The 26922-nt window shown below is 47.8% G+C and overlaps 1 protein-coding gene across 3 annotated transcripts; it reads left to right on the top strand.

Moving 5' to 3' along the window:
- The first annotated feature begins 1622 nt into the window (after positions 1 to 1622).
- ASB1 (ankyrin repeat and SOCS box containing 1) lies at positions 1623 to 26018 on the top strand. Of its 3 annotated transcripts, XM_073306841.2 has the most exons (6): positions 1623 to 1906; positions 4895 to 5036; positions 8468 to 8770; positions 18009 to 18394; positions 19648 to 19824; positions 25812 to 26018. In XM_073306841.2, the coding sequence occupies exons 1-5, from the start codon at positions 1786 to 1788 to the stop codon at positions 19779 to 19781; spliced, it is 1086 nt and encodes a 361-aa protein (XP_073162942.1). In that variant the 5' UTR covers positions 1623 to 1785; the 3' UTR covers positions 19782 to 19824; positions 25812 to 26018. The 3 variants fall into 3 exon arrangements, with proteins under 3 accessions (XP_073162942.1, XP_073162941.1, XP_073162943.1); XM_073306840.2 differs by lacking the exon at positions 25812 to 26018 and having other exon boundaries at positions 19648 to 25517; XM_073306842.2 differs by lacking the exon at positions 25812 to 26018 and having other exon boundaries at positions 1817 to 1906; positions 4890 to 5036; positions 19648 to 25517.
- The last annotated feature ends 904 nt before the right edge of the window (positions 26019 to 26922 follow it).

The raw sequence follows: 26922 nt of genomic DNA, 5'->3' as shown, positions 1-26922 counted from the left end.
ACCCTATTTTCGGAATGATAGAAAACGGGTCTGATTTTCCTCTGACTTGCACTAATTTTTACACTGGTGCAACTCCATAAACTTTAATGCATGCATGCCAATATAAGCGAAAGGAACCTCAGCACTCTTGCACACAATCTGGTGCATTTCTCCAAGTGAAAACCTGTGTGTGCAAAGCTGCACCTTCCAAAAAATGTGAGTACGCACACACTTGTACCCATAATTTTAGCATCCGCTGTGGGGAAAATTTTGTATAACTCATTTAATAAAAATTAAGGGAACCTGTGCTAAGAGTGGAAAGTCAATGCAAACTTAACGGTGGAGCTGATAACGACACACCCATAGTATACAAGTGCCGTTCTATCTGAAATCTTCACACTCCTCTGGCTATTTCACTAAGCTGGTAGCTTATAACGGCTTTCCAATGCTGAGCATTTCTCTTTCTAGCGCTTTGCGTCCTGCAAAAGTGCCACTGAAGCTACTAGGCTGTTTTCAAAAGCAAGGGTGGTACTGCAAATTTCATGGCAACCCCCTTCCTCTTTTTCTACCACTTGCTGGAAAAAGAGCTCCTATTTAGAGCATATAGATCTGTTCTTAGCTTTTACATTTGCTGCTCTAGTCCTACTAGCATCCCCAGGGCTTGACTTGACAGTTTAATGGTGAACGAACCCAGAACAGTTTGGCCTCGGCTGTTGATCGCATTTCCATGAGCTTGCAGAAACCAAACCTTCGCCTTTGCCTTACACTACAAAGGTGGACTCTCCTTAGCCAGCTGCTTCCTCTTGCAGAATGCCGCGCTGCCCAAGTGCACAGGATTCCCCTTGAAACCAATGCATCCTCGTGCATCAGGCCTCATGCTCCCTGTCCTGGTGCTCCAGGGACAGAACACGGGGATTTTCTGGGCAAGTTGGCCCTGCCAGCAGGCCTTCCACCCTTCAGGGATGGGCTTCTGGCACACAGAGCCGATCAAGGCTGGGTCAGGATAGCAGCCATTTCTCTCCTCCTTGACGTGATGGCCCAGCTGGCTGCTGTCAGCATCCAGCGGGGTGAGTAAGCCTTTGCCAAACGTTAAGTCACAATGTTCCGTGTTGGTTGGATTTCTAGCCAAACTACACCCTGCTCCCTCCACAGGAAGCGGACAGGGGATCTAAAGAGAGTCAGCCGGAGCGATTTCAATGCTGGCTGCCTTAGGCCCATATGGAAGGGAGCGAGATGTGGTTAGCCGGAAAGCTGGGGCAGCAGAAAAACGAACCAACAATTGGGCTATTGTGTTCTGACTGACTGACTGACACAGGGACAAACTTGTCTCACGGCTGTTGTGATCATTTGGACAGTGTTATAGACTGTGGATCTTATTATCACAAACTTCCCCTTTCACTCTTTCTTCGGCCCTCCTCTCCGCAGACTCCTCTGTTTGGGATGAGGGCGTGCTCCTGCGAATGACAGGCTATTTCAGCTTCCGGAGGTCTGCCCTTTTGGGGGAGAGAAGCCAGCCTGTTTCCCTTGCAAAGGAGGAATTGCTTCCCTGCTCTGGTTCAGTGTTGACAGCCCAAACCACCTTAACTAGAAGCAGGAAGCAGAGAGCCATGGCCCTCACCAATCGGATCCGGGGAGGGTGGGACAGTGTGCAGCGCTCACAGTGTTCCCAGGCCAGGGAAATGACATGCCAGCTTCAGCCTGTTTGTGGTTCCTGTGCCAGGGCAGCTCAGTGTAGGGAGTGCCCTGGGGAGCCCCTGGGGGGGGCAGGGAGTGGCTGGGCGGCTGCGGTGTAGAAGAGTGGGCCAGATGGCTGAAGGAAACTACCCCAACAGTCCTGGTTCCCTGCAAAGAGAACCTGGGGCTGGCCTGGAAGCCCAGAGCAGTGACAGTCACGGTGCCACCCTCGGTGCCACCGATGGAAATGCAGGTAACGTAAGGAAAGCCAAGCCAGGAGCATCAGCAGAGGGACTGTAGCCACCAGAGCAGTCTCAAGCTGCGGCCCTGCCTCCTTTCCTGTGGCGCTGCCTGGGGAAGGGGGGGCTGTGCTTTACAAGGCTCTGCTTCCCTGGCAATGAACTGGGGGCCGGGGGGGGGAACACTCTGGAGTGCCCCCTGGTCTTTTTCTGGGGGTAGGGTGGTGTGGTGGGGGTGGGAGGCTGGGGGCAGGGAAGTGCATTCTCTCACTGTAAGCTGCGGGATGTTCAGGAATGCCGGCCATTCAGGGGGCTCTCGGATTTGTGTAGGGTTTTCCAGAGGGACGTGTGAGCAGCACCACAAAAGGGACTTTGCAAACCCCGTGGTTTGTTTCTCTGTTCTGCTCCCATGCAATTGTCATTCTCTTAAGGAAGTACAAGTCCACATAGCTGGATGAGAAGCAGGTGGTTTATGCCTCTAGTCCAGTGTGTGCGGGTGTGCTCTCTGTGTGTGCAGGGATATGAAATAGTGCTTAATCTGTAATGAAAGAGGTGCCATGGTTCAAGCAATTTTTTTACATTCATAACAGATGAAGCAAGCCCAGAGGTGCTGGGGCTATGAGCTGCCAGGCTTAAAGGTGCCGGGGCTCAGCCCTGGCACAAATTAAGCTCTGATATTAAATCACTCTGCTATTTTCCCTTTTTGAGCTGCCATTTTAAGTCTACCAGTTGCCTCTCAAATTAAACGTACTTAATGTCTGCAGCTCTCTCCCCAAGGGCTGGTTGGCTACACGATTAAAGACACCTCATGGAACCGTCGTCGTTTTCTAACATGGAGAGATACTCGACTATCATCAGAGCCCTGTTAGCGTTGTCCATCTCACATGTTTATTGTATGCTTGCTACACAGTGCATCACACAGTGCCAGAAGCTGGGAATGAGCGACAAGGATGGATCACTTGATGATGACCTGTTCTGTTCATTCCCTCTGGGGCACCTGGCATTGGCCACTGTCAGAAGACAGGACACTGGGCTAGATGGACCCTTGGTCTGACCCAGGATGGCTGTTCTTATGTTCACATGTATTTGAAAAGGACAGGCTGAGCCACCTCAAGTTGCATTTTCAAGCGCTCAGCAGCATCCACAACTGGAGCCAAGCTGTCAAAAGAGCCCTGCAGCTCCCATTTACCCAAAGTGCTCAGCACCCAGCGGCTGCCCTTGTGACACCTCTGGCCACATTCTTCAGGACACCTTGGCACCCAGTGCGCTGAAGTGCTGGCAAAAACGGACCGTGTGTATTGCTGCCTAAACGGGAGCCGAGCTCTTCTGAAAATTCTGGCGCATGTGACAGCACCCTATAGTTAAGGTTGCAACTAGAAGTTTCCCTTTTAGTTTTTCCGGAGGTAATATTTACTGACAAGCGAACCACAGATGTTTCAGAGAACTCCCCAGTGCTTTGGCTGCTTCAGCTAAACCACTTCAAATGATGCGACCCTCCCGAGTCTGCTAAATTGCTCTACAAATCTTGTAGAGCATTACATCTTGCACCATCATTGAGTACTTTACACTTCCGATCCTGGCTGGAGCTAGGACGGGCAGCGTTTGTGAGGACAAAACACCAACCAGTTATTGGAATATTTTTGGCTTGGGCTTGTTTTAGCTGTGGGCAGAGGGTTAGGCCAATTCTTGTTTATTCCAAACCTTTGGAGTCATTCTTAGTGACCAGCCTGGCTGGTTGCATCATGTGTTGTCAGTGATTGTTGCTGTTCACACCTGCTAACTGTGAGCCTTGTTCGGGAGGGCTTCGGACGTGGAAGTGTATCCAAGCACCGCTTGTTTCTGGAGCAGGGGCGGTGGGTTGAGCGTTTGACACAAGCGTGCTGAAGAAAGCAGGAATCGCCATGGGAGGGGCAGCTGGGAGGCTTGGATGGCTGGGTGAAAGGTCAAAGGGAAATCAGGAAGGTGTGATGGCGGGGAGGGGAAGGAGCACGGTTTGGCCTCTGGGGTAGAGTGACCAGAAGCCCACAAAAAGCAGGACTCTTTTGGTTTTCCAGGCCCTGATTTGAGCTTCCATTTGGCTTTCCAAAGCCAGGGACTTTCCCAGGATTCTCAAGTCTCCCAGCGCTGCAACATAGCAGCACAGACAGCCGCCATCCTGGCTCGCCCGGCTGCCTATGGCATCACCTCTCCGCTCACCTGGCCTCCCTAACTTGGTAGCAAAGAGCTGGCTCTCTTCAGGCCCTTGGCTTTCCCCGCCTCCTGGCAGGAAAAGGGCTGGGTGGGCAGGCCCAGGGGAGGGAGGGGAAGAGAAACGGGAGTGGGAGGAGGGTGACAGGGAAAGGGAAAGGAGGAGGAGTGGACAGATGACACCACCAGGGAAAAGGGAAGGCGAAAACAATACACAGCAAATCCCAGAGCTGGGGGCCAGTGCAGAGAGACGCTTATGCCTAGTACAGCAGGGCCTGAAGGCCCCAGCCACGGGCGTGCCCCATTGCGCTGGGTACTGGACGCACCCAGAATATCCCTGCCATACACACTGGTCCCCTCCATCATTCCTGCTGTGCCAGTGGTCCTGTCAACGTGCGGCAGCTCTGTGGAGACAGGCTGCCCACCCTGCCTTCCCCCGGGTGCTCCCTGTTGCATTGTCTCTCCCTGGAAGACAGCCCCCCTCATGCCCCTAGAGCGTGGCTGGCTCTGGCTAGTGAAGCCTCTAGCATTCAGTGTCTGCTGTGTGTAGAGGCAGCTGCCGTATGTCACCTCAGATCCTCACACTGCCAGAGGACATAACCCACCGGGGAGAATATTACAAAGCCCCCCGTAGGCCGCACCACAGAGAATGGGAGATTTTATAACCCCAAGTTAGCACCCTGGCTCCAGACAGCTCAAGTTGTAGCAAATTCTGCTTTGAGTTCCCCGGTGCATTGGTCAAGGTAGCGCCCATGGGGTAGGTGTTGAATCCAGGCATCTCCAGGATTAACACAGCAACCCTCTCTCCAGCGCAGGTCGCAATCTGAAGGAGTGGCTGAGGGAGCAGTTCTGTGACCACCCCCTTGAGCACTGCGAAGACATGAGGCTGCACAATGCTGCCTATGTCGGGGACCTGGAGACGCTCCGGAGCTTGCTGCAGGAGGAGAGCTTCCAAAGGTGACCCTCGTTTCCCCTGCTGCTCTCCCAGCATGCCCCTCGCGGCTGGGTATTGGGAACACCCGCTACTCAGTGATGCTCGGATGGGGAGTCTGATGCAAGCTTCCTTTTGGCAGGGTCTGGGATAGAGAGAAATGGTACTGGATCTCTAGAGGTGTAAATCAGCACACACACATGGCCTTCAGTGGAGGCATGCCGACTTACGCCAGGTGGGCATCTGGCCCATCATACTGCCAGCTGACGCTGCAGCTCTTAACCTACCCAATTTCACCTGGTATATGTCAGAGTGGTTTTAGGTTCTCACACTGTATGCAGGCCTTGGTTTTTTAATAGAGCATATGCAATGTGGCCTGTCGCGCCCTCGCAGCTGGGCCAAAGTCTGTCCCTCCAGTCTGAGCCGAAGGGGTTATTGGGAGGGATGAGAGAGCAGTGGTATTCCCTTGGCTTCTCAGCCGAGGCTGCTGTCCCGTTTGCCACCTGTGGGAGTGTTTTCCTTGGTGGGGATGCTGCATAGACATAACTTGCCTGTTCTGTGTACAGCAGGTCACGAGATGGCCGTGGCCATGAGTGGGCTCCAGGGGCTGGGGTAAACAGGTTTAGAAAAATCTAACACCCCCCCTGCCACCCTCCGCTGCCTTGTCCATCTTCAGCAAGCTGGTTCTGAAATGGTGAAGAACTTGTGCATTGACAGATCTTCTTGTGTAGAAAGTGGGGGAGTGAAGCCTGGGGTCGGATCTCCCCCTCCAGTGTCAGGCCTTCTCCTAAGGAGGGGTGATAGGAAATCTGCTCCCCAATGCTAGCAGGCACTGGTGTCTTCAGAGATGTGGCTCTGGCACATTTCCTACACCTGGCAGTTCACAGATCGATCAGCTCACTTGCTCCGCTTCCCTGGTTCAGCAGATACCCCGATCCCAGCACTGAGCACCACGGAGTTCCTCATGCCTTTCACACACAAAGGGTATCTTTGAACGTACAGATCCAGAGGCCACCGTCAGACCCTCCTGGGAACGCAGGGGGAAGGGAAGATGACTGCTTCTTCCTGTGTTTCCCAGTAATCAGCCGTTCCCTGAGGGCACAGTGAGCTCAGCACTTCCTCAGCTTTAACAGAGCAGCTTGGCAGGACCCAGCAGGCTCTTTGTATTGCGGGTCAGAGGCTGCTCAGGTAACACCTGAATTTACCCAGGCTAATCCCATGCCAAGCAAATTTCAACTGAGTTACGTACAGTTATAAATATCCAGCCTCCGCTTGTGAATATGCTTCAGCTCAGCCTGGAAATAAAATAATGGGGAAATAGAAGTCTATGTGTAATGGCAAAACCATGCAGAGGGGATTACAATCACATATAAAACTGAAACGCCCTGTGTTAAAAATTTGGCCCAGCCTATGTCTGTGGCCATTGGGATATTTAATTAATTTTCCTGCATTGCTGAGTAAACTGCATAATGACAACTCTTGCCTGAAATTGCCTTTTCAGCAAGAGTCAGAATGAGCCAGCCCTTCTAAGAATGAACTGCTTTGTCCCTAGCAAATTTCCGGGGCATTCCTTTTGTCACTTGGCCCACCAAGTTTTATAAAGTTTCCACCTGTCACCTATTTGTGCCCATCAGCCTCACTTGATTATTATTTATATTCCAGCCGTGCTTAGAGGCCCTGTTGTGCCAGGCACCATGCAAACCCCTATCAAGAGACACTCCCTGCCCCTGAAGAATTTACAATATAAAGAGACAACCTGGATTAAGGATGGGAAATAACAAGTGTGAGTGTGTGTGTGTGTGGGTGGGGGGATGAAGTACTATTACCCCATTGCACAGATGTGAGCACTGATGCCTGGAGCTGTGAAGTGACTCACTCAAGCAGTGGGTGAGAGGCAGAGCTGAGAACACCCAGGTCGCCTAACATCCAAGTGAATGGCCTAGCCACTGGGCTGCGCTGCCTGCCAACTGAGGACATTGCTGTGTCTGTGCTTTCTTGCGCTCTGAGGCCTAGCCTAGGCCAGAAAAGTTTTGCCGGGATAGCTATATGGTTTATACAGCGTCCCTTTTCTGGGATCGCTTATACCACTTCAGTGAGTGAAATCGACACTTTTATGCCAGAACAACTGTTTCTACAGTAGGGCTTTTGCCTGTAAAGAAGAATTGTTGCAAAAAATCAGCCCCTAACTGACATGAGAAGGATTAAAGTTGGAAAACATGCTTTAGAGTAATAGACTCAAGGAGCTCAATCTATTTAGCTTCATTAAGGGGTGACTTGATCATATTCTCTAAGGACCCATGAGGGGAACAAATATTTGATAATGGGCTCTTCAGTTTCGCAGGCAAAAGTATAGTCTGGTCCAATGGCTGGAAGGTGAAGCTAAGACAAATTCAGACTAGAAATAAGGTGCATAGTTTTAACAGGCAGGGTAATGAACCATTGGAACAACTTACCAATGGGCGTGGGGGATGCACCGTCCCTGGTGATTTTAAAATCAAGACTGGAGATTGTTCTAAAAGCCTCAGTCACTAACTCTTCCCTGCCTTCCTCCTCACCCCTGCTCCCTCCTTTGCTCTTCTGGCACAGTCACAGGGTCCTTGTTGCAGCTCACAGCCCGGTGTGTGCTCGGCACACTTTCACCTCTTGCCTGGCCGTGGGGGAAAAGACCTACTTCGGCTGTGATGGTTCTAGCAAAGCTGGTTTGTAAATGACAGCTTTGCTAGTGAAATCATATTTCGATTTCACCCTGGAACATAGACTATTGCACCACAAGCAGACATGCAACATCCTCTTTGTCGAAACAGGGGCCGGTTTTATTCAACATCTTTATTAATGATCTGGAGGATGGCGTGGATTGCACCCTCAGCAAGTTCGCAGATGACACGAAGCTGCGGGGAGAGGTAGATGCGCTGGAGGGTAGAGATAGGGTCCAGCGTGACCTAGACAAATTGGAGGATTGGGCCAAAAGAAATCTGATGAGGTTCAAGAAGGACAAGTGCAGAGTCCTGCACTTCGGAAGGAAGAATGGATATTTTATCTTTGCTCTTTCTTCAAGCGGGAGGGTGCTCTTGTGGCTAATGTGCTCAATTGGGACGCCAGTGATCTGTCTTCAGCTCCCAGCTCTGCACGGTCTGCCCACTTTGCCGCTCTGTGCTTCACCTCCCCATCAGTACAATGAGGCTAATAATCCTTCCTTTGTCTACGTGGTTGTAAGTTCCCTGGGGCAGTGGCTGCCCCTTGTTATGTGTACATACAACATGCAGTGCAATAGGGCCCTGGTATTGGTGGGCACTTCTAGGTGCTACCGTAATAAAGGTACTAGATGAGGCTTCAAGAGGCCAGGGCATACACCATACCTGTGGCTTACCCACTGTGTGTCCGGGGGGAGGCAGGGCTGTATCCCGGAAGAAGCCGTGTGCGTTGACAGATAACTCTGCTCTGTTGCCCCCCCGCTCAGCCGAATCAACGAGAAGTCCGTGTGGTGCTGCGGCTGGCTGCCCTGCACCCCACTGCGCATCGCTGCCACCGCCGGCCATGGCAACTGTGTGGATTTCCTCCTCCAGAAAGGGGCGGAGATTGACCTGGTGGATGTGAAGGGGCAGACAGCCCTCTATGTTGCCGTGGTGAACGGGCACCTGGAATGCGCCCAAATCCTGCTGGAAGCTGGTGCAGACCCCAACGGGAGCCATCACCATCGCAGCACCCCTGTGTACCACACCTCCCGCGTGGGCAGGGCCGACATCCTGAGAGAGCTGATAAGGCAAGTATAGTCGGTCCCCTTACCTTCCCAGCTCAGGGTCAGTCTGTGGGGTAAGAACATAAGAACGGCCATAGTGGGTCAGACCAAAGGTCCATCCAGCCCGCTATCCTGTCTACCGACAGTGGCCAATGTCAGGTGCCCCAGAGGGAGTGAACCTAACAGATAATGATCAAGTGATCTCTCTCCTGCCATCTATCTCCACCCTGTGACAAACAGAGGCTAGGGACACCATTCCTTACCCATCCTGGCTAATAGCCATTCATGGACTTAACCTCCATGAATTTATCCAGTTCTCTTTGAAACCCTGTTATAGTCCTAGCCTTCACAACCTCCTCAGGCAAGGAGTTCCACAGGTTGACTGTGCGCTGAGTGAAAAAGAACTTCCATTTATTTGTTTTAAACCTGCTACCCATTAATTTCATTTGGTGGCCCCTAGTTCTTATATTATGGGAACAAGTGAATAACTTTTCCTTATTCACTTTCTCCACACCACTCATGATTTTATATACCTCTATCATCTCCCCCCTTAGTCTCCTCTTTTCCAAGCTGAAAAGTCCTAGCCTCTTTAATCTCTCCTCATATGGGACCCGTTCCAAACCCCTTATCATTTTAGTTGCCCTTTTCTGAACCTTTTCCAATGCCAACATTTTTTTTAAGATGTGGGGACCACATCTGTACGTAGTATTCAGGATGTGGGTGTACCATGGATTTATATAAGGGCACTAAAATATTCTCCATCTTATTCTCTATCCCTTTTTTAATGATTCCTAATATCCCATTTGCTTTTCTGACTGCCGCTGTGCACTGCGTGGACGTCTTCAGAGAACTGTCCACGATGACTCCAACATCTTTCTCCTGATTAGTTGTAGATAAATTAGACCCCATCATATTGTATGTACAGTTGGGGTTATTTTTTCCAATGTGCGTTACTTTAATCAACATTACATTTCATTTGCCATTTTGTTGCCCAATCACTTAGTTTTGTGAGATCTTTTTGAAGTTCTTCACAGTCTCCTTTGGTCTTAACTATCTTGAGCAGTTTAGTATCATCTGCAAACTTTGCCACTTCACTGTTTACCCCTTTCTCCAGGTCATTTATGAATAAGTTGAATAGGATTGGTCCTAGGACTGACCCTTGGGGAACACCACTAGTTACCCCTCTCCATTCTGAAAATTTACCAATTATTCCTACCCTTTGTTCCCTGTCTTTTAACCAGTTCTCAATCCATGAAAGTATCTTCCCTCTTATCCCATGACAACTTAATTTACATAAGAGCCTTTGGTGAGGGACCTTGTCAAAGGCTTTCTGGAAATCTAAGTACACTATGTCCACTGGATCCCCCTTGTCCACATGTTTGTTGACCCCATCAAAGAACTCTAATAGATCAGTAAGACACGATCTCCTTTTACAGAAACCATGTTGACTTTTGCGCAACAATTTATGTTCTTCTGTGTGTCTCACAATTTCATTTTTTACTATTGTTTCAACTAATTTGCCCGGTACTGATGTTAGACTTACTGGTCTGTAATTGCCAGGATCACCTCTAGAGTCCTTCTTAAATATTGGCATTACGTTAGCTATCTTCCAGTCATTGGGTACAGTAGGTGATTTAAAGGACAGGTTACAAACCATAGTTAATAGTTCCGCAGTTTCACATTAGAGTTCTTTCAGAACTCTTGGGTGAATGCCATCTGGTCCCGGTGACTTGTTACTGTTAAGTTTCTCAATTAATTCCAAAACCTCCTCTAGTGATACTTCAGTCTGTGACAATTCCTCAGATTTGTCACCTACAAAAGACGGCTCAGGTTTGGGAATCTCCCTAACATCCTCAGCCATGAAGACTGAAGCAAAGAATTCATTTAGTTTCTCTGTGATTACTTTATCGTCTTTAAGTGCTCCTTTTCTATCTCAATCGTCCAGGGGCCCCACTGGTTGTTTAGCAGGCTTCCTGCTTCTGATGTACTTAAAAATCATTTTGTTATTACCTTTTGAGTTTGTGCCATGGATTTGATACGGCATCCAGAGCCAGGGAGGAAAGAGAGTGTCCTGTATGTCTCCTAACCTCCCTTGGCCTCCTTCTTTTCCCCTGGCTCCTTCCCCTCACAATAGAAAAGTATCCTGCTCTCCTCTATCCTCACAAACTCTCTTTTAGTCCTGCCTTCTGTCTCCCTCCCCCCGTTTATCTTCAAACTCACGGAGCACACAGGTTGCGCAGTCCCCTCATCTGCTCCATGGCGGGTCCTTTCAGTCCAGCTTCCAACATCTCCCCTCTGGTGCAACTGCTCTCACTCAGTCGCTCCCCTCTTCAGATCCCTCCGCCACCTCCCCATCTGTCATCATGTTAGAGTGAAACCTCATCTCCCCACCTTCAAAGTGCTGGCCCTTCCTTCTTAGGCTTGCCCCAGGCCTCCAGCTCCACCAATGCTCAGTGGTTCGGTCACACACCTGGGACTCAGGAGACCCCTAGTTCAAGTCCGGCCTATGTCTGACAAGGGATTTCAACAGGTGATTTGAACTGAATGCTCAGAGCAGGTGTGCCGCTGAGAACCCCAAGCATTTTCCAACAGAAAGCTGTTTTGACTTCTAGTTTGTGATCAGCTCTAATGCAAAGTGTTGGTACAGAAAGTTACAAAGCAGCAGATCAGCTGAGAAGTTAGGTGCCTATTTTTGCGGGGAGCTTGAAGTTTCTTTTGTAAGGTCAATAAAGCCAAAATAAATCCTGGGCAAAGACTTCTGGTCCGTGTGCAAAGCACTTCAATAAGATATGACATTTAATGATAAGAATGATGGATGATGACCTTTGATTTCTCTATACAATGCTTATTTTATGTTCCTAGAAATTGTGCACACTGCCCGAGGCCCAAACTGGCCACAACCAGGTACCCACATTTAGCCTCCTAAACCTGTATTTAGATACCTGGATAAGTGGTCTGATTCTCAAAGGAGCCCCTAGGAGCTCCCACAGACTTTAGTGGGATTGTAGGTGCTCATCACCAATGAAAATCAGCCTGCTTATTGAAATGATTTGGGATCTGTCGTCACCTCAGAGTTAAGTGGGGTGAGCAGCACCAGGGTTGGTCACTCCTGGATGAGAGCAGCCACACCCGACTTACTGGGTCTTCACTGGTGCTGCTCTCCCCATGAGCGTAACTTGGACTTCTGGGACGTGGACCTGGTTCTTTGTGCTGCTGTCACCTGAGCCACTTTGATTCTTTCCCAGTGAGAGAACTTTTTTCTAACTTCTAGGTATGTGAAGGGAATTGTGGGAAGTCATTGAAGGACTATCAGCAGTCACGTGATGTAGCCTGCATCCTCAGTGCAAAGTGGGTGGGATACAAACCCAAGGGAAAGCCTCACTTAGGCTGGCTTTAGCCTATAGCCCCAGGACAAGACAGGTAGTCTGGGCTGAAATCACCACCAATGTTAGCTGGGAGAGGTATGAATGTGTTAGGAAAGAGGGATTGGGGCAACCCCAGAGTAAAAGCCCAAGTTAACTCTGCAGCAAAGGTGGATTTGGGAGCCCAGCTTTTTGAAAATCATGGTCCTAGCTCATTATGGGCCCACTGAAGTCACAGGGGCATGGGATCACCTCTAATGCAAAGTGTTGGTACAGAAAGTTACAAAGCAGCTATGGACTATCTTGTCCAGTATCCTGGCTCCAGGAGTGGCCAGTCCCAGCTGCTTCCAAGCAAGGTGCAAGAAACCCTAGAGCAGGCTGCTTTGGGAGAAAACCCCTGTGAAGTTTCCTCCTACCCCCAGCACTTAGAGGTTGGCTTAAACCCTGAAGCAGGAGGGTTGATAGCCTCTGAATGCGCTTTGCACTGGGCCCTATAAACTTGAATTTTCTCCTCTTTTGCATGTGTACACATCAGAATGAACCCACTAGCTACATTCCTAAGAATCTCCCGCAGTATATTTGCTAGCACAGTACAAAACATAGCAAATGATATTTCAGCAGATGGAGTTGATGTATTGATTTATACGTCTGCCTCTAAAGATGCCTTGCCAGCAATTTAAAAGCATGATTCTGGAAAACTTTCAGGATTAAAAATTAACTGGAGTTTGTCCAATATCTTTTTATTAGGCAATGTTTCTCCCAAGGCTGCTAAGTTAATACCAAATGGTCAGTTTGCCCAAAATTTTCAATAGGGATTTCATAGATCTATTCAGAATTGCTTACTTTAAAACACAATCCTGACTTACAGAGCTCTGTAGAAGCTTAAAAGTATTGATCTAAGTTACTCTTTCCTTGACAGGGTAAATGTAATAAAATGACATTTTTTACCAAGATGTAATTATACATTTTCATATTCTTCAAAACACCCTATTCCCAGTTAATTACCAGTCAATGTGGTGCTTCCTGTTAACATACAAACTCCGCAGTTGCTATTGACTCTGCTGGATTTGGTTTATTAAATCATATGGTAGCACAATTACAATTCCTGAAGTCCTGTGACCTGCTACAATTGCTGAACCAGAATACCAGGCAAAAAGCAGGAGCTGATAGGACATTATATGTAAATTTTATCCACTAATAGTAAATACACACGTAGCTATGGAATGGTAATCCGTGTTTTATAGTAAGACTGGTGGAAATATTTACAATTATATGGCTGGCGTATAGATTACTTTCCTAACAGCCTGTTACATAATCATCCTGTGATGGGATATTGCATCATACTTCTAGTCTAATAGAGGGCAGAGCCAGGATATTAGGAGATATATATTCTGCTTATTCCATTTAAGGACAGTGTTAAACTGACAAAGTCATGGGGAATTGTATCAGTACTTACAAACTTTTAAAAAGTTTGACTGATTTTGTTTTAAAAAGTATAACTTAGCAGAGTTGGTCAGAAAATGGCTTTTTTCATGAAAAAATTTGCTCTCCCTAAAGGGTGGTGCATTATGGGAGTCACTGGCCACGGTGCATCGTAGAAATGTAGTTTGGCAGGGAATCTGGCCAACAGAAGAAAACTGGGCATGAGAAAAGCGGACTACAGCTGCAATGAGGCACTGTGGCAGCAAATCCAAATAGAAATATTTCCGGTTTTGACCAGATTTTGATTTTCAGCCATTTGGGTTTTTGATGAAAAAATCAAACATTTCTGTGGAATGCAGAAATTTTTTGCAATAAATTTCATTTAATTGAAAACCAAATTTTCTGCTGAGAAGCAGTTTCAAGAGAGAATTTTTGACCAGCTAGTTGCAAAGGAAACCAATCCTGCAGGCCTGACTCTCGGGAGGAGTCCCATTGCTTGGCTTTGAGCCTTTGCCATTTTCCTAGAAACCCGATTTAAATGTAAACTTTCTAGGATGAAACCATTATATGCAGTATGGCCTCAATTCAGCACAGAACATTGAAAACCTCTTTCAGAAGGGAACAGTTCTTCAGAGAGCTGCTGTTCCTGGCTACTTTTTCCCTTCTCTTAGCTTTAGCCTTCACTAAGCAAAGCTGAGCTGTTGTGTTGTGACTATGGAGGAGACAGAGACCACTTTGCAGTGTGCGTTTGGGGGAAGTCAGCATGTAACGTCCTGTCCTCTCCACTCATGCCTGCAGCCACCTCTCCGTCATCCTCTGAGGTCTCAGTCTCTGTGCTGTGACGTGGAGAGGAGTGCGGAGAAATATGCGCAAAGTGCCAAATTCAGCACTTGGATGTGCTTGAATGCCCCATGATCTTGCAACTAGTTCTGCACATGCTTGACTTTAGTGGGCCTATTCATATCTTCAAAGTTAAAGCACATGGATAAATATTTGCAGCAGCAGGGCCAGAAACCCACTGATTTCAGTGAGAGCTTCATAAAGATCTAGACAGAATTTGGCCCAGAATGTTTTATTAACCAGAAAGAGGAATCCTACACTATACAGGAGAGCAGAAAAGCCTCATTCTCTGAATGCTAAGATTACAAACCCAGGAGAGTTATTCCTGAGCGGAAGAGCATTGTATTACTCTGAAGGGGAAGCACGACACTTCTCCTCTATCCAGGATCCATCCTTGGCTGTTGCAAAGGAGCAATTAAAAATGGCTAAAAGAGGTTGGCTTGTTCTTCCCCCACCCTGCTTTTTTTAACATTTACGGTATGTAAAATGGGTGCGAGTGCACCATTTGGGAAGCATGTGCTCTATACTGTATGGGTACGGCATTGCATATAGCACACGTTGCTATTATTATTTTTCAGTCAAATGCGGTATTATGGTGTTTCAAAGTAAATATTTTTAAAGGGAGCAAATGTTCTTTGTGCTATTCTTATTCTTCAGCAGGCTTTTGCAAAACCCTCCTATTTTCTGTTCACTCAGTGTTTGATCCACTCAGGTGCACAGGCTACACATGTAAAATGTATAGTTTCATGCCTTGTACTATCAAAGTAACATCTATAGCATAACAGCATAGATTCTAAACACCGAGGGTGAGATTTTCAAAAGTGCTCGACATTGGGGTATCTGCTCTCTTTGAAATCCATTGAGCTCAATGAGTGCAGAGCTAGACCTAAGCAGAATGCTTCTGAGAACCAGCCCCTTAAATTGTATTGTGTTGTTCCATTGTACTGAGAGGTGGATGAAAGTTTTTGGACAAAACCTTCTTTTGCTGAAAAATGCAGATTTGAGACATTTTGCAAATTTGTGTCAAATTCACCATATTTTTCGGTCAGAAAAACCAGGAGAAAATATAAATCTGAAACAATCGAAATGTTCTGACATTTCTAAACAAATCATTTTGATTCAAAACGACGTCTTTTTTTGAATTGTACATCTATTTTATTTTTGAAAAGGTTAAAAAAACCCCAGAAATGATGCAAAAGATTGTAAAATTATTATTATTTGGTTTGCTGAAAAATTGAAAACATTTCATCAAAATGATCTTTTACAATTTTTTGGCATGTGTAGCTGGTGAATTGAAAAATCAGTTATTTGCATAGCTCTGACCGTAAGCCCTTGGTGAATGGCTTCTACAGTTCCCACTCTGTTCCGGGTCCACAGTATCTGAGTCTGTTACAGCCCTCCCGAGAAAACGTTAGCAGTTTAGCTCACGCAATAGCAGCTCTGAAGATCCATGGTTCATCTCTAGTGCATTGGCCAAGATGGCAGCTGTCAACCATAATAAAAAAACCCAACAACCTGAATAGATGTTAAAAGTGATCTATAATGACATAACTCATAATATTTAATTTTAGGATAATACAATACAGTTCTCAGGGATGGCTGACTAACTGACATAATTATTTTATATGTTCCCAATTTGCTACAAGCCTGGAATTTGGTACATCTATTTAGCATAAACAGCTGAGTACAGGGGGAAACTCCAGCATTTGACATTATGATTGGCTTTCCACTATTTGAGTTCCCACTGAAGTGAGACTCTTGAAATTCGTTACACTCCTCCGTTTAGCAGAGATTTGTGTTTCAGTTTCCTTGATTGCAACAGGTAAGGGGCGCTTGCACTAACATATTAACTACTCATCTCCTCCCGGGGGGGAAGTTGTTTTAGGGCCTATCTGGTACCCATTCAGTGAGGAGCTGAGTTATTACTAAACTGGGAGGAGAGGTAGACACGCTGGAGGGCAGGGATAGGATACAGAGGGACCTAGACAAATTGGAGGATTGGGCCAAAAGAAATCTGATGAGGTTCAACAAGGACAAGTGCAGAGTCCTGCACTTAGGACGGAAGATCCAACGCACCGCTACAGACTAGGGACCGAATGGCTAGGCAGCAGTTCTGCAGAAAAGGACCTAGGGGTGACAGTGGACGAGAAGCTTGATATGAGTCAACAGTGTGTCCTTGTTGCCAAGAAGGCCAATGGCATTTTGGGCTGTATAAGTAGGGGCATTGCCAGTAGATCGAGGGACATGATCGTTCCCCTCTATTCGACACTGGTGAGGCCTCATCTGGAGTACTGTGTCCAGTTTTGGGCCCCACACTACAAGGAGGATGTGGAGAAATTGGAAAGAGTCCAGCGGAGGGCAACAAAAATGATTAGGGGACTGGAACACATGAGTTATGAGGAGAGGCTGAGGGAACTGGGGATGTTTAGTCTACGGAAGAGAAGAATGAGGGGGGATTTGATAGCTGCTTTCAACTACCTGAAAGGGGGTTCCAAAGAGGATGGCTCTAGACTGTTCTCAGTGGTGGCAGATGATAGAACAAGGAGTAATGGTCTCAAGTTGCAGTGGGGGAGATTTAGGTTGGATATTAGGAAAAACTTTTTCACTAGGAAGGTGGTGAAACACTGGAATGCGTTACCTAGGGAGGTGGTGGAATCTCCTTCCTTAGAAGTTTTTAAGGTCAGGCTTGACAAAGCCCTGGCTGGGATGATTTAACTGGGGATTGGTCCTGCTTTGAGCAGGGGGTTGGACTAGATGACCTTCTGGGGTCCCTTCCAACCCTGATATTCTATGATTCTATTTACACATCCCCTAGCCAAACCATTAATGGTGGATTTTACACACTGGTCACTCAGGGCAGAATATTTAGCTGCATAAGGACAATGCTCAGCACAGCCCTTATGACTGGGAGAGGAAAGTGTCTCTAAGTCACATCTCCGCTTTCCTGATCCTGGGGACCAACAGCCACCAGAGTGGCCATAGCCACCACTGGGCTAGTTGTAGAGTGGCCAGCTCAACATACACTGTGCTCACCTCCCCAATGCAGTCGGCTTCTCTGTGTCGGGCAGGGAAGGGACCAGGAGCAGGGTGTTTTGGCAGGCGATCCAGAATTCCCCAACTTTCAGGAGCCTAAATTTACCCCTGTGGAATGTGAGCCTGTCATTGAACTCAATGTTTAACACACGCCCTCCGCTTTGTCCCTGCAATTCATGAATCCTTCACAGGCCATATTCCGGCCTCTGCTGCTGCTGCTTTGTGCTGCGTGGCTGTCAAGAAAACCCTTGTGCGTGGGAAGGGGGTAAAGCTGGCAGAGCCATTGCTAGGCCACCCACTCTCGCAAGGAGTCTCTCAGTTCCCACCTGTACCGTGGAGATAATCACACTGCCCTCCGCCCCCATACAAAGTGTGAGGCTAAATGCACAGATACTGTGAGGCTGGCAGCCAGCAAAGTATCCTAGATGTAGGCCCTGGATGGTTAGTGGTGGTGGGGCTCTCCTGCCTTCTCAGTGATTTCCAGCTTCTCCATGGACCTGAGCTTCAGTCGTGTTATTGCTTTCAAGCATTTTCCCTCTGGAGGCCCTGTGTGCCCGCACCCGTCTGCCTCGGTACCAAGATGGCTTTTGTTTTTTCATACTCAGGTATGGCGCTGACGTGGACGTCAACCACCACTTGCCCTCACGGCTCCCCAGCCCCTCCTCTCGCCCACTCACTTCCTTGGTGGTCTGCCCTCTGTACATCAGCGCTGCCTATCACAACCTCCAGTGCTTCAAGCTGCTGCTCCAGGCTGGAGCCAACCCCGATTTTAACTGCTGCGGCCCCGTCAACATCCAGGGCTTCTCCAGGGGCTCCCCGGTCTGCGTGATGGATGCTGTCTTGAGACACGGCTGCGAGCCAGCCTTTGTCAACCTCTTGATTGACTTTGGAGCCAACTTGAACCTGGTGAAGGCAGAAGCCCTGGCTGCCGATTCGACTGGAAGGGTCAAAGTCAACCCAGAAGCCTTGCAGGTGTTCAAAGAAGCCAGGAGTAAGTGGCTGGCGAGTCCTCGGCACTGACTTGCTCGTGCTGCCAAGAGAGAAGCACAGCAAACGGTTCCCTATGGCTGTGGTGCTTGTAGCTTGGGCTGACTGAAGGCAGTTCAGAGCCCTAGGCACACCCTACATGGGTCCCGCCCTACCCCACCCCTGTGTCGTGGTTCTGCCCCTGGAGCATGGTGCCAGCCCTCCTTGGGCTGGCAGCAGGTTTCAGAGGTAAGATCAATAGGGCAGTCTGTGCCTCTTGGGGCTCTTGATTCAGGCTGTCTGCAAACTCAGGCAGGCCTCAGTTACACTCAAGTGATGTTTCCAGCTTGTTTGAGTCCAACAGGGCTAGAAACTTAACTTTGAAAACATCAGAGCTGAGATTCTGACCCCATTTTCCAAGTCCTGGTGCCGGAGCCCTAGGCCTGAGCCTATAGTACCTGTCTGGCCCTGATTATCCGGGCCAGCTGGCCTAGGTCTCCAGCTGCAGCATGCTGGCTGGGAAGCAAAGCAGCAGAGGAACAGTGGTGGCAAGAAGCGGGAGCAGGGGTGGGAGGAGCAAACGTGTGGCCATAGGGTCAGAGCTGAACACATGGTCCTCTTGAAAAGTAGCAACCAGAGGGTTAAGGAAGTGGTGTGATGTCCATTCAACCCCTGCTTAGCTGGCAAAGAGGACAGTGCACCCTGTGCCTCTCACCTGAAATAGAGAGGTCAGGGAAGGGGAGTGGGTTTGCAGGGCATCGTTGCAGACAGGTTGTGAGAAGAGGTCCTAGCTCTACCCAGTGTTAATTGTTTTTGTGTGCCGGGGATGCTTAATTCAAAAAGAAAATGTGTGTAACTTAAAACCAAAATGACTCGACTGGTGCTAAGCATTCAGGGGAGCTGGAGATTTCCCCTCATAAACAGAGAACCAGGTGTAAATTGGCATAGCTCCACTGACTTCAATGGAGTCATGCCGCTTTATCGCCGCTGAAGATCTGATCCAGAGGCCTTAGTGTCAGACACACTCCTGCCTGCCCTGGGTGCTGAGCTTTTGCAAAGTGCGTTGTCTGATCCTTGCAAGAATTAACAGTGAATTTCTATTATGGTATAGAACAAGGGCGTGGGGAGGGAGCCAATCCCCAGGGGTATAAATCAGCATAGCTCCACTGAAGTGGTTAGGGCTATGGCAATTTACACCCGAGGGAGATCTGGCCCAGTAACAATTTACATTTGCTCTTTTATTCCTTTCTCTCTTCCCCTTTGTTATTTTGATTGCAGGCTGCCCCAGGAGCTTATTGTCTTTGTGCCGTGTGGCCCTGCGGAGGATACTTGGCAAATACCATCTGCATCTGATACATGCTCTTCCAGTCCCAGACCCTATCAAACAATTTTTACTTCACAAACAGAGCTAGAATGCAATCAGCTGCTTTGGGGACAGTTTGCTGTAAGAAATGAGTAAGCTGATGAAAACAGGTGCCAATCGCCCCCTCCCCACAGTGCTGTTTTGAACGATATATCCTGTGTTTATTTGCATAAGGTTATTTGTTATGACACTACCTCTGTTGCTGTTACTTGTAACTTGTCTTGGGTTTTAGCAACACTACCGTATGCCGAACTTGTACATACTCAAACGGTGGGCTTTTATCTGCCTATAATATGCAAAAGGTAGTCCCTGACCTCATCAGTAATGGGCGTGTACAACAGTACTGTTCCATTATCTTCTCATGCTTCAGCTGTCCTTACTTCGACCTTGCTCCCTTGAGGAGCTGACAATTGCTATTGTGCATATGGCAAGTTGATGTGTTTTGACTTGCTGTATGTCTCATTCTGGGGTGAATGCATTGGGTTTCTTGTCTGGTGCCGTGTGTTTGCTGGAGAATATGAAATTGCTTGTGTGTGCCTAGCTGTTCAAGGTAGCAGCAGAGTCCCAAGCCAGATCACTTGGCTTTTGTTATTTAGAAATCCCGAGATGGGACTACTAAAAGGCTAGGAGATAGCCAACCGGTCTGAGCAACTGCAGGTGTCCTCAAAACACTCTCAGATGTGATATGGTGTCCTGACGTACCTGCTACCAAAAATATATAGGTCTGGGTGGGCTACCAGAAAAATAGGTCTCCAATTACATGAATGCCTGGGAGTGGACCAGCTATAGCAATCACTGCCATGGCATGAAGGGGAAAACCCATAAGAGAGAAGAAAAGAATGGGGTTTCTCAATGGGACTGTGGAGAAGGCACATAACACTCACCATGGCACGTGGTTTAGCAGGCAGCCCACTCAGCTACAAGTTGTGGAGGCGTCAGTCTGAGATTGTGCTCAGATGCTCTGTCCCACTCCTTCGTGACTGTGGTGCGTCTCAGCCTTCTAATGAGGCATTAAGCTAATGTTTCTAATGTCCATGGGCCACCAGAAAGCTCCCATGGCACTTCTCAAAAAGACAATGTTCTGCTGAACAGCTCGATGCGCAGTAATGCTGGTTGAAATACCCAAGGATGAACGGGAGCTATTGTTCGGTGAATGACTTGGTAAATGTATCTGTAGTGTCCCTACGCTACTGGTAATTAACTCCATGCTTGTAAATTGCTGTGGGGTTACTCCATTCAAGAAACTCCACCAAACCAAATACTAGTCTGCTTTCATTGCTTAGAAACATGCCGCCCCCACTAAAATGTTATCAGTGTTCCAACAGCCGTGTTGGCAGTTATCGATGGGGAGGTGTCGGCAGTTTGCAAAGCATGGCACACGCATATAGACATTACTACCACCCTTCCCTGCCCATCCTATGTTGGCATCATTGTCAGATAGAATGTTCCCCAACCATCAGGTGTTTCCTACTTCTGCTGTGGACAGAACAATTTCTTGGGGTGTCCGTGTGACTGAGCTGCTTGGTTTTATCTTGAATAAAGACTGAGTAACACTGCACCCAATGGAAGAATGCTGGGCAGCTCGGCCAAGGCGCCCTTTGTTTCTAGTGTCTCCATTAATTATTATTGTTTATGTGGCAGTAATGACTAATGGGCTCCAATCACAAACTGGGGCCACATTCTACTAGGCCCAATACAATCCGTACAAGAGACTCCCTGTCCCAAGGAGAGCACCTAGAGTGCTTTCCTGTCCTATGCTTTGTGTAGGGATGTTTTAAAAACAGATAGGAGGCCCTGTCCCACTGAGCCCCGCAGTATGTGCTCTGCGGTGCTCCTAGCAGTGGAGTGTCAAGGTTTGCAAGGAGGTGGCCCCACAGCTGGGAAGAAGTTCCCCCTCCCTTTTACTCATTTGTTTAGCTGTTGATTTCTATACACTATATTTATGTATATGCTTTGGGTGAGATGCTGTGCTGAACCTCTGAGGGTGCAGCACCAAACCTGCAGCCCAAAGGGAGGGGAAGCTATAGTCGCTTTTGTGCCCTCCCAATCCTGGACCGTTGCAGGGGCTGCGGGAGGCCCCCTGTGTCATGTAGTCAGTCCCAGGAGCCTAAATTACAGCAATCTCTTGCAAAAAGAAAAGGAGGACTTGTGGCACCTTAGAGACTAACCATTTTATTTGAGCATAACCTTTCGTGAGCTACAGCTCACTTCATCGGATGCAACTCTTGGGGCTCCAGCATTAGACAGGGAATTGCCTGGAAACTGGGTTTCGAGCCATCCCCCGCAACACCTCCCAGCCCCACGCTCTGCACACCCACTACACCAGGTGTTTTGAGGGGTTCTTGAAATGCAGCCTTGAGGCTGTCTTCTGCAGTGCCTGTGCCAGAGAAAGCCGCCCCTGGGTGGTTACCGTGCTTTTACTCTGATCCAGCCCTTTTACCCAGTGTGAAGCAGCTGAGGAGACCATGCTTTGTCTTGAGTTCCTGCAGTTCAGCAGTTGTGGAGAGTTGGCTGAGGCGTGTGAAAGACAGAGAGAGGCAGTGGGGGGTTGGGGTAGGGTCCTCCAGAAGACACTGCTGCTGGGGTGTGTGTGCTCCGGCGGTCGCTGATGCTCCTGGGGTGGGTTGCTACCGCTGCTCTGGGGCAGCGCCCAGGACCAGTTGCCTGGGGCCACTGGAGCAGCAGCCAGTGCGGCTGGCCACGGGGCCACCCCAGCTGCTCAGCCAGCCCTGGGGTCAGCCTCTGCAGCTGCAGAAGTCACATGACTTTCCGTGACCTCTGTGAAAGACTCGCAGCCTTAACGATGACCACCAAATCCCTTTCCGCAGTACTCCTTCCTAAGCAGTCGTTTCCCATTTTTTATGTGTGCCACTGATTGTTCCTTCCTAAATGCTGTACTTTGCATTTGTCCTTATGAATTTCATCCTATGAATGTTTGTGTTTAAATTTGGTAGGCAATGCTGGATTGCTATTTTTTGCTGTTATTTCACTATTTTCTTACTTTGTATTAACGGCTCTGCATTAACAGTTCATTCTGGCAAGGAGGTAGATTAGAAGAAAGGGGAGCAATGGACAGAGAGTCCTCAGTGTTCCTTATCATTGGCCTTTTAATTTCAGATTAGCAGCCATGCAGTCTGGCCTAAGGCGGCAGTAGATGGCAAGTATATAAAGATGGGTCCTGCATTGCCTCTGCTCGCTGTTTCATTGCAAACAAATATCTGAGTATGTGAGATGAAAAGGAAAAACAAATTTCTGCTGATTAGGTTTTGCCGAATTTTGAGTGATGAGTAGGTCCTCAGACACCAGAGCGATGGGTGTTTTAAAAACCATAGATAGGGAGGGAGGAAATGAGGGAAAGTGGATGGATAGACAGACACATGCTTTTGGAAAGTTAGATCAGTGACAACCTGTATTGTAGAGTCTTTAGGTCCTTTAGGCTCCACCCCTTGGAGGCCTCCCCAGCAGATTGGCTGATCCCACTAGAATGCTGGGAATGGGTGATAGAGGATGGATCACTTGATGATTACATGTTCTGTTCATTCCCTCTGGGGCACTTGGCATTGGCCACTGTCTAGGGTGACCAGATGTCCCGATTTTATAGGGACAGTCCTGATTTTGGGGGTTTTTCTTATATAGGCTCCTATTACCCCCCACCCACATCTGGATTTTTTACATTTGCTGTCTGGTCACCCTACCACTGTCGGAGGACAGGTTACTGGGCTAGATGGACCTTGGTCTGACCCAGTGTGGCCGTTCTTACGTAGAATCCTATGTGCATCTTTAGGCACTGAGATACCTTTAAAAACCTGGCCCCAAAGGAGATGTTGGAAGAAGGGTCTGAGATGGAACATCATTATGATAGAGAAAGAACAAAACCTCAAAACAGCCCTAAATTCAACTGTGATGTAACTTTGTAGAGCTGAGCTAGGGTTGAATTTGGCCCATGACTGAAACGATTGGATAGCTAAGATGGTTGATGGCTGGATGTATGATCAAATTCAGCAATTGAAGTTACTTCTTGTGGAGTGTGATTAAATCTGAGCCCAGTGTGCCTTGACAGCATAATTAGTGCTAAGACTTATAGCCCTTCTAAGTCATACAGCACCATGTTATTGTATTTCATTATTTCCTTCCTAACAGGTCAGTAGTTGAGCCATTTACCAGTGTGTACTCAGCTAAGACAGTCGCATACAACATGTTTGTGAGCAACCCACTAAAGGCGCACTACTGGCTTATACAATTTTAACCATATAAACCCTCACATCTACCCTCTCCTCAAAAACATTACTCCTATCCATAAAAACAACACATCAAGCAGTGTCCTCCTCCCATACAATATTTATGTGTAAGGACCAATAGGACAGTCAGGGTGTACAAGACACATTGGCCCCACCTTGCTTACAAAATTCGGTTTATATCTATCGTAAGTGGTTTCTCTCCCTGGTATCTTCACCTACCTGCTCTGACTGCTAAAAAGGACAACCTGGATTATGGGTGAGATGTGATCAAATCTTACCTGTATTTCTCTCTCTAAAGAAAGTCTGAACTTGAGGGCCCTGATGCCTCAAACACTTGGGTCTATGCTTAATTTGATGCATGAGTAGTTCCATTGAAACCAAACATGTTTAAAGTTAACCAGGTGTTTGGAGGATCAAAACTATCATGTGCAGGAGGCATTTCTGGCTTGTGTAGCTGAAGGTGCTCATTTCCCATTGGAAGCCAGAGACTCTTGCCTCTCTGAAAATGTCAACCATTCTCATCTTTCCTCGTGGAGAGACAGCCAGATACGAGCTGAAGTCAATGGGACTTCTCATGTTCAGAATGTTAAGCACAAGCGTGTTTGCAGGATAGGTGCCAAAGTGGTTTCCCGTGGAGGTTTGCTACCAAGGGTGCCAAACCTTGCTTAAAAGGGCAATGTTAAGCATACGTATATCCTGAAATTTTTAGAGGAAACTGTTGAGTTGTGAATTGAAAAAGTGACTTCCAGGGGTCAATGATATTCTCAACCTGTGGCTTCAGGCATTAGATCTAGCTGCTGACTTTTTTTTTTCAACCAAAGGAACGATAATTTTCCACTATGAAATCTGAGTAATAACATGTATACACTATGCTCCCATTTACTCAAAACTTTATTGTCCAAACCTCTGCATTATCCAAATCCCTTCCTTTCTCCCCTGCATGAGACACATGCTGCAGAGGGTGTGTATCTCATGCTGGGAGGTAAGGAATGAGTTTGGATAATAGAACAGAACGGCGAGGAGGAGGATGAGTGTTGGCCACTGAGAAGGCCACCCCCTGCTGAATGGCTCTGGCCCTCTGGATTATCCGAGCTCCCAATTACCCAAGTAAAATCTGTGTGCCCGTGCTATTTGGCTAATTGGGAGTGAGCTGTATATTGTATAGCTGTAGTACAATATATTTCTATATAACTATATATAGAGAGAGATTTTCGCCTTAACTCATATTTCACTATTTTCTCATAAGTAGAAAAATACCTCTTTTGCAAAGGCGTTTGTTCCATAGAGTCCTACAGTAATGGCTGAATAGCATAAATAACTCATAACAAACATGTATCTTCTGCCCCAGCCAGAAATCATTCTAGGTGGGAAATCAAACAGCCAGACAGTGTATATTGCATATATAGACGCATGCACATTATGTATCAATTAGTGTGTGGCCTTGCTAGGAATGCAGCTTGTGATATGGTAACGAGATTGGAAAATTGGCTAATGAACCTAGACACATTTTGAACAATCACAGCCATTAAAAAAAGAGAATTATTTCATCTTTGCGTTCTTCTTTACTTTGCTGCCTTGTCTGGATTCTGCTGTTGATAAATGCTGTCTGGGATGTTGTTCCCACGTGTGCCTCCCCACCACTTCCAAAGACAACAGCAAGGCTGGGTTCAAGTCAATTCACCATGGTCTAAGTTGGGTCAACTATTTCCAATTCCGTTCTGAAACCCTCTTGTGCAGGGAGGGATATTTTGGAATGGAAATATTTGCTTCCAACTCAAATGGGAATGTGGCAGGAAGCTCTGAAAGGGGTTGTAGTACCTTCTTTAACCCCTTCTTTTCAGTGACTGCTATAAGAACACACAGATGCTCCATGAAATGCCTGCAGATGTTGCTCAGTGTTTTGCTGCTTTTTCCAAGGACAAACTACAGCTTCTAAAGGGAGTCAGGTTGAAACGGGGAGCGGACAGGAGACATCTGCGGTGAAACTGGGGACATGGTAACCAAATAAAGATGTTTAAAAGAAAAAAGGCCATCTCGCAGCGTGCTCATTTATGAACCAAAGGGTGACACCGCACCCTGGAGAAGGTGTTGGCACTGGGTATTGAACCTTGGACTTCTGGTTCTAAAAAGCACAAGTCTCTATGGCCTGAGCTAAAACCGTTCAGCTGCCTCACAAACTTCTGTTCTAACCACCCGAGGGGGGAAGAGACCTGTGGTCTCTGAGCCTGGGTTACGGCTGCTAGTAGTGAGAAGAGCGCACCGCCTTCCCAGGCCACCCTCAGCCCTGGGTCATTTCACATGCAGCAGGCTCAAGCCAGACTAAACAGGGTGGGGGATGGAAGCAAGTGACAGGCAGGTGCAGAGGGCTGAATAAGCCTCCAACCCTCAGCTTTTCACTAGAGACATACACAAGCCTTGTCAGGTTTCGTCTCCCAGTCTTCTCAGGAACCCCACGCCCTGTCTCCCCCTGCTGGCTAGATCACAGAGAGAGGTTTATGGGTCTGCTAAAGTCTTTGCAGGAGAGTGCCTGGTTCTCATGCTTTTAGATCCAGAGGTCCCAGGGTTACAGCTGTGTCTCCTCCCTCCTCTGAAATAACTGCAGTAGATCAGTCCCTATCTTCCGACTCTAGTTCCTTCTCCTACTCCCCAGCAGAGACTCCTGGTACCCAACTTGTTCTCTTTGAACCCCTAACACAACCCTGCTCCGCTCCCCAACAAAACTGATGATACACCCATTTGGTGAGGTCTTAGCAGTTCTAGCTGCAGGTAGCTGCTTGACTCATCGCTTGCATGTAGGCATTCAGTTCAAAGGTGCCCCATTCTGCAGAGTATAATTCTTGATGCCAGAAGCAGCAGGCCAGGTCTGCTGAGGCCTCTCTGTATCTATGGATTGTATGGGATTTCAGCATTGATAGGATATTGGAGCGGGAGGGGGGGCAGGTCTGGGAGAGG

This window comes from Lepidochelys kempii, chromosome 11 (assembly GCF_965140285.1).
Source record: "Lepidochelys kempii isolate rLepKem1 chromosome 11, rLepKem1.hap1, whole genome shotgun sequence".
Lineage (NCBI taxonomy): Eukaryota > Metazoa > Chordata > Testudines > Cheloniidae > Lepidochelys > Lepidochelys kempii.
The sequence above is the reverse complement of the archived record's forward strand: the minus strand, read 5'-3'. Positions and strand labels throughout refer to the sequence as shown.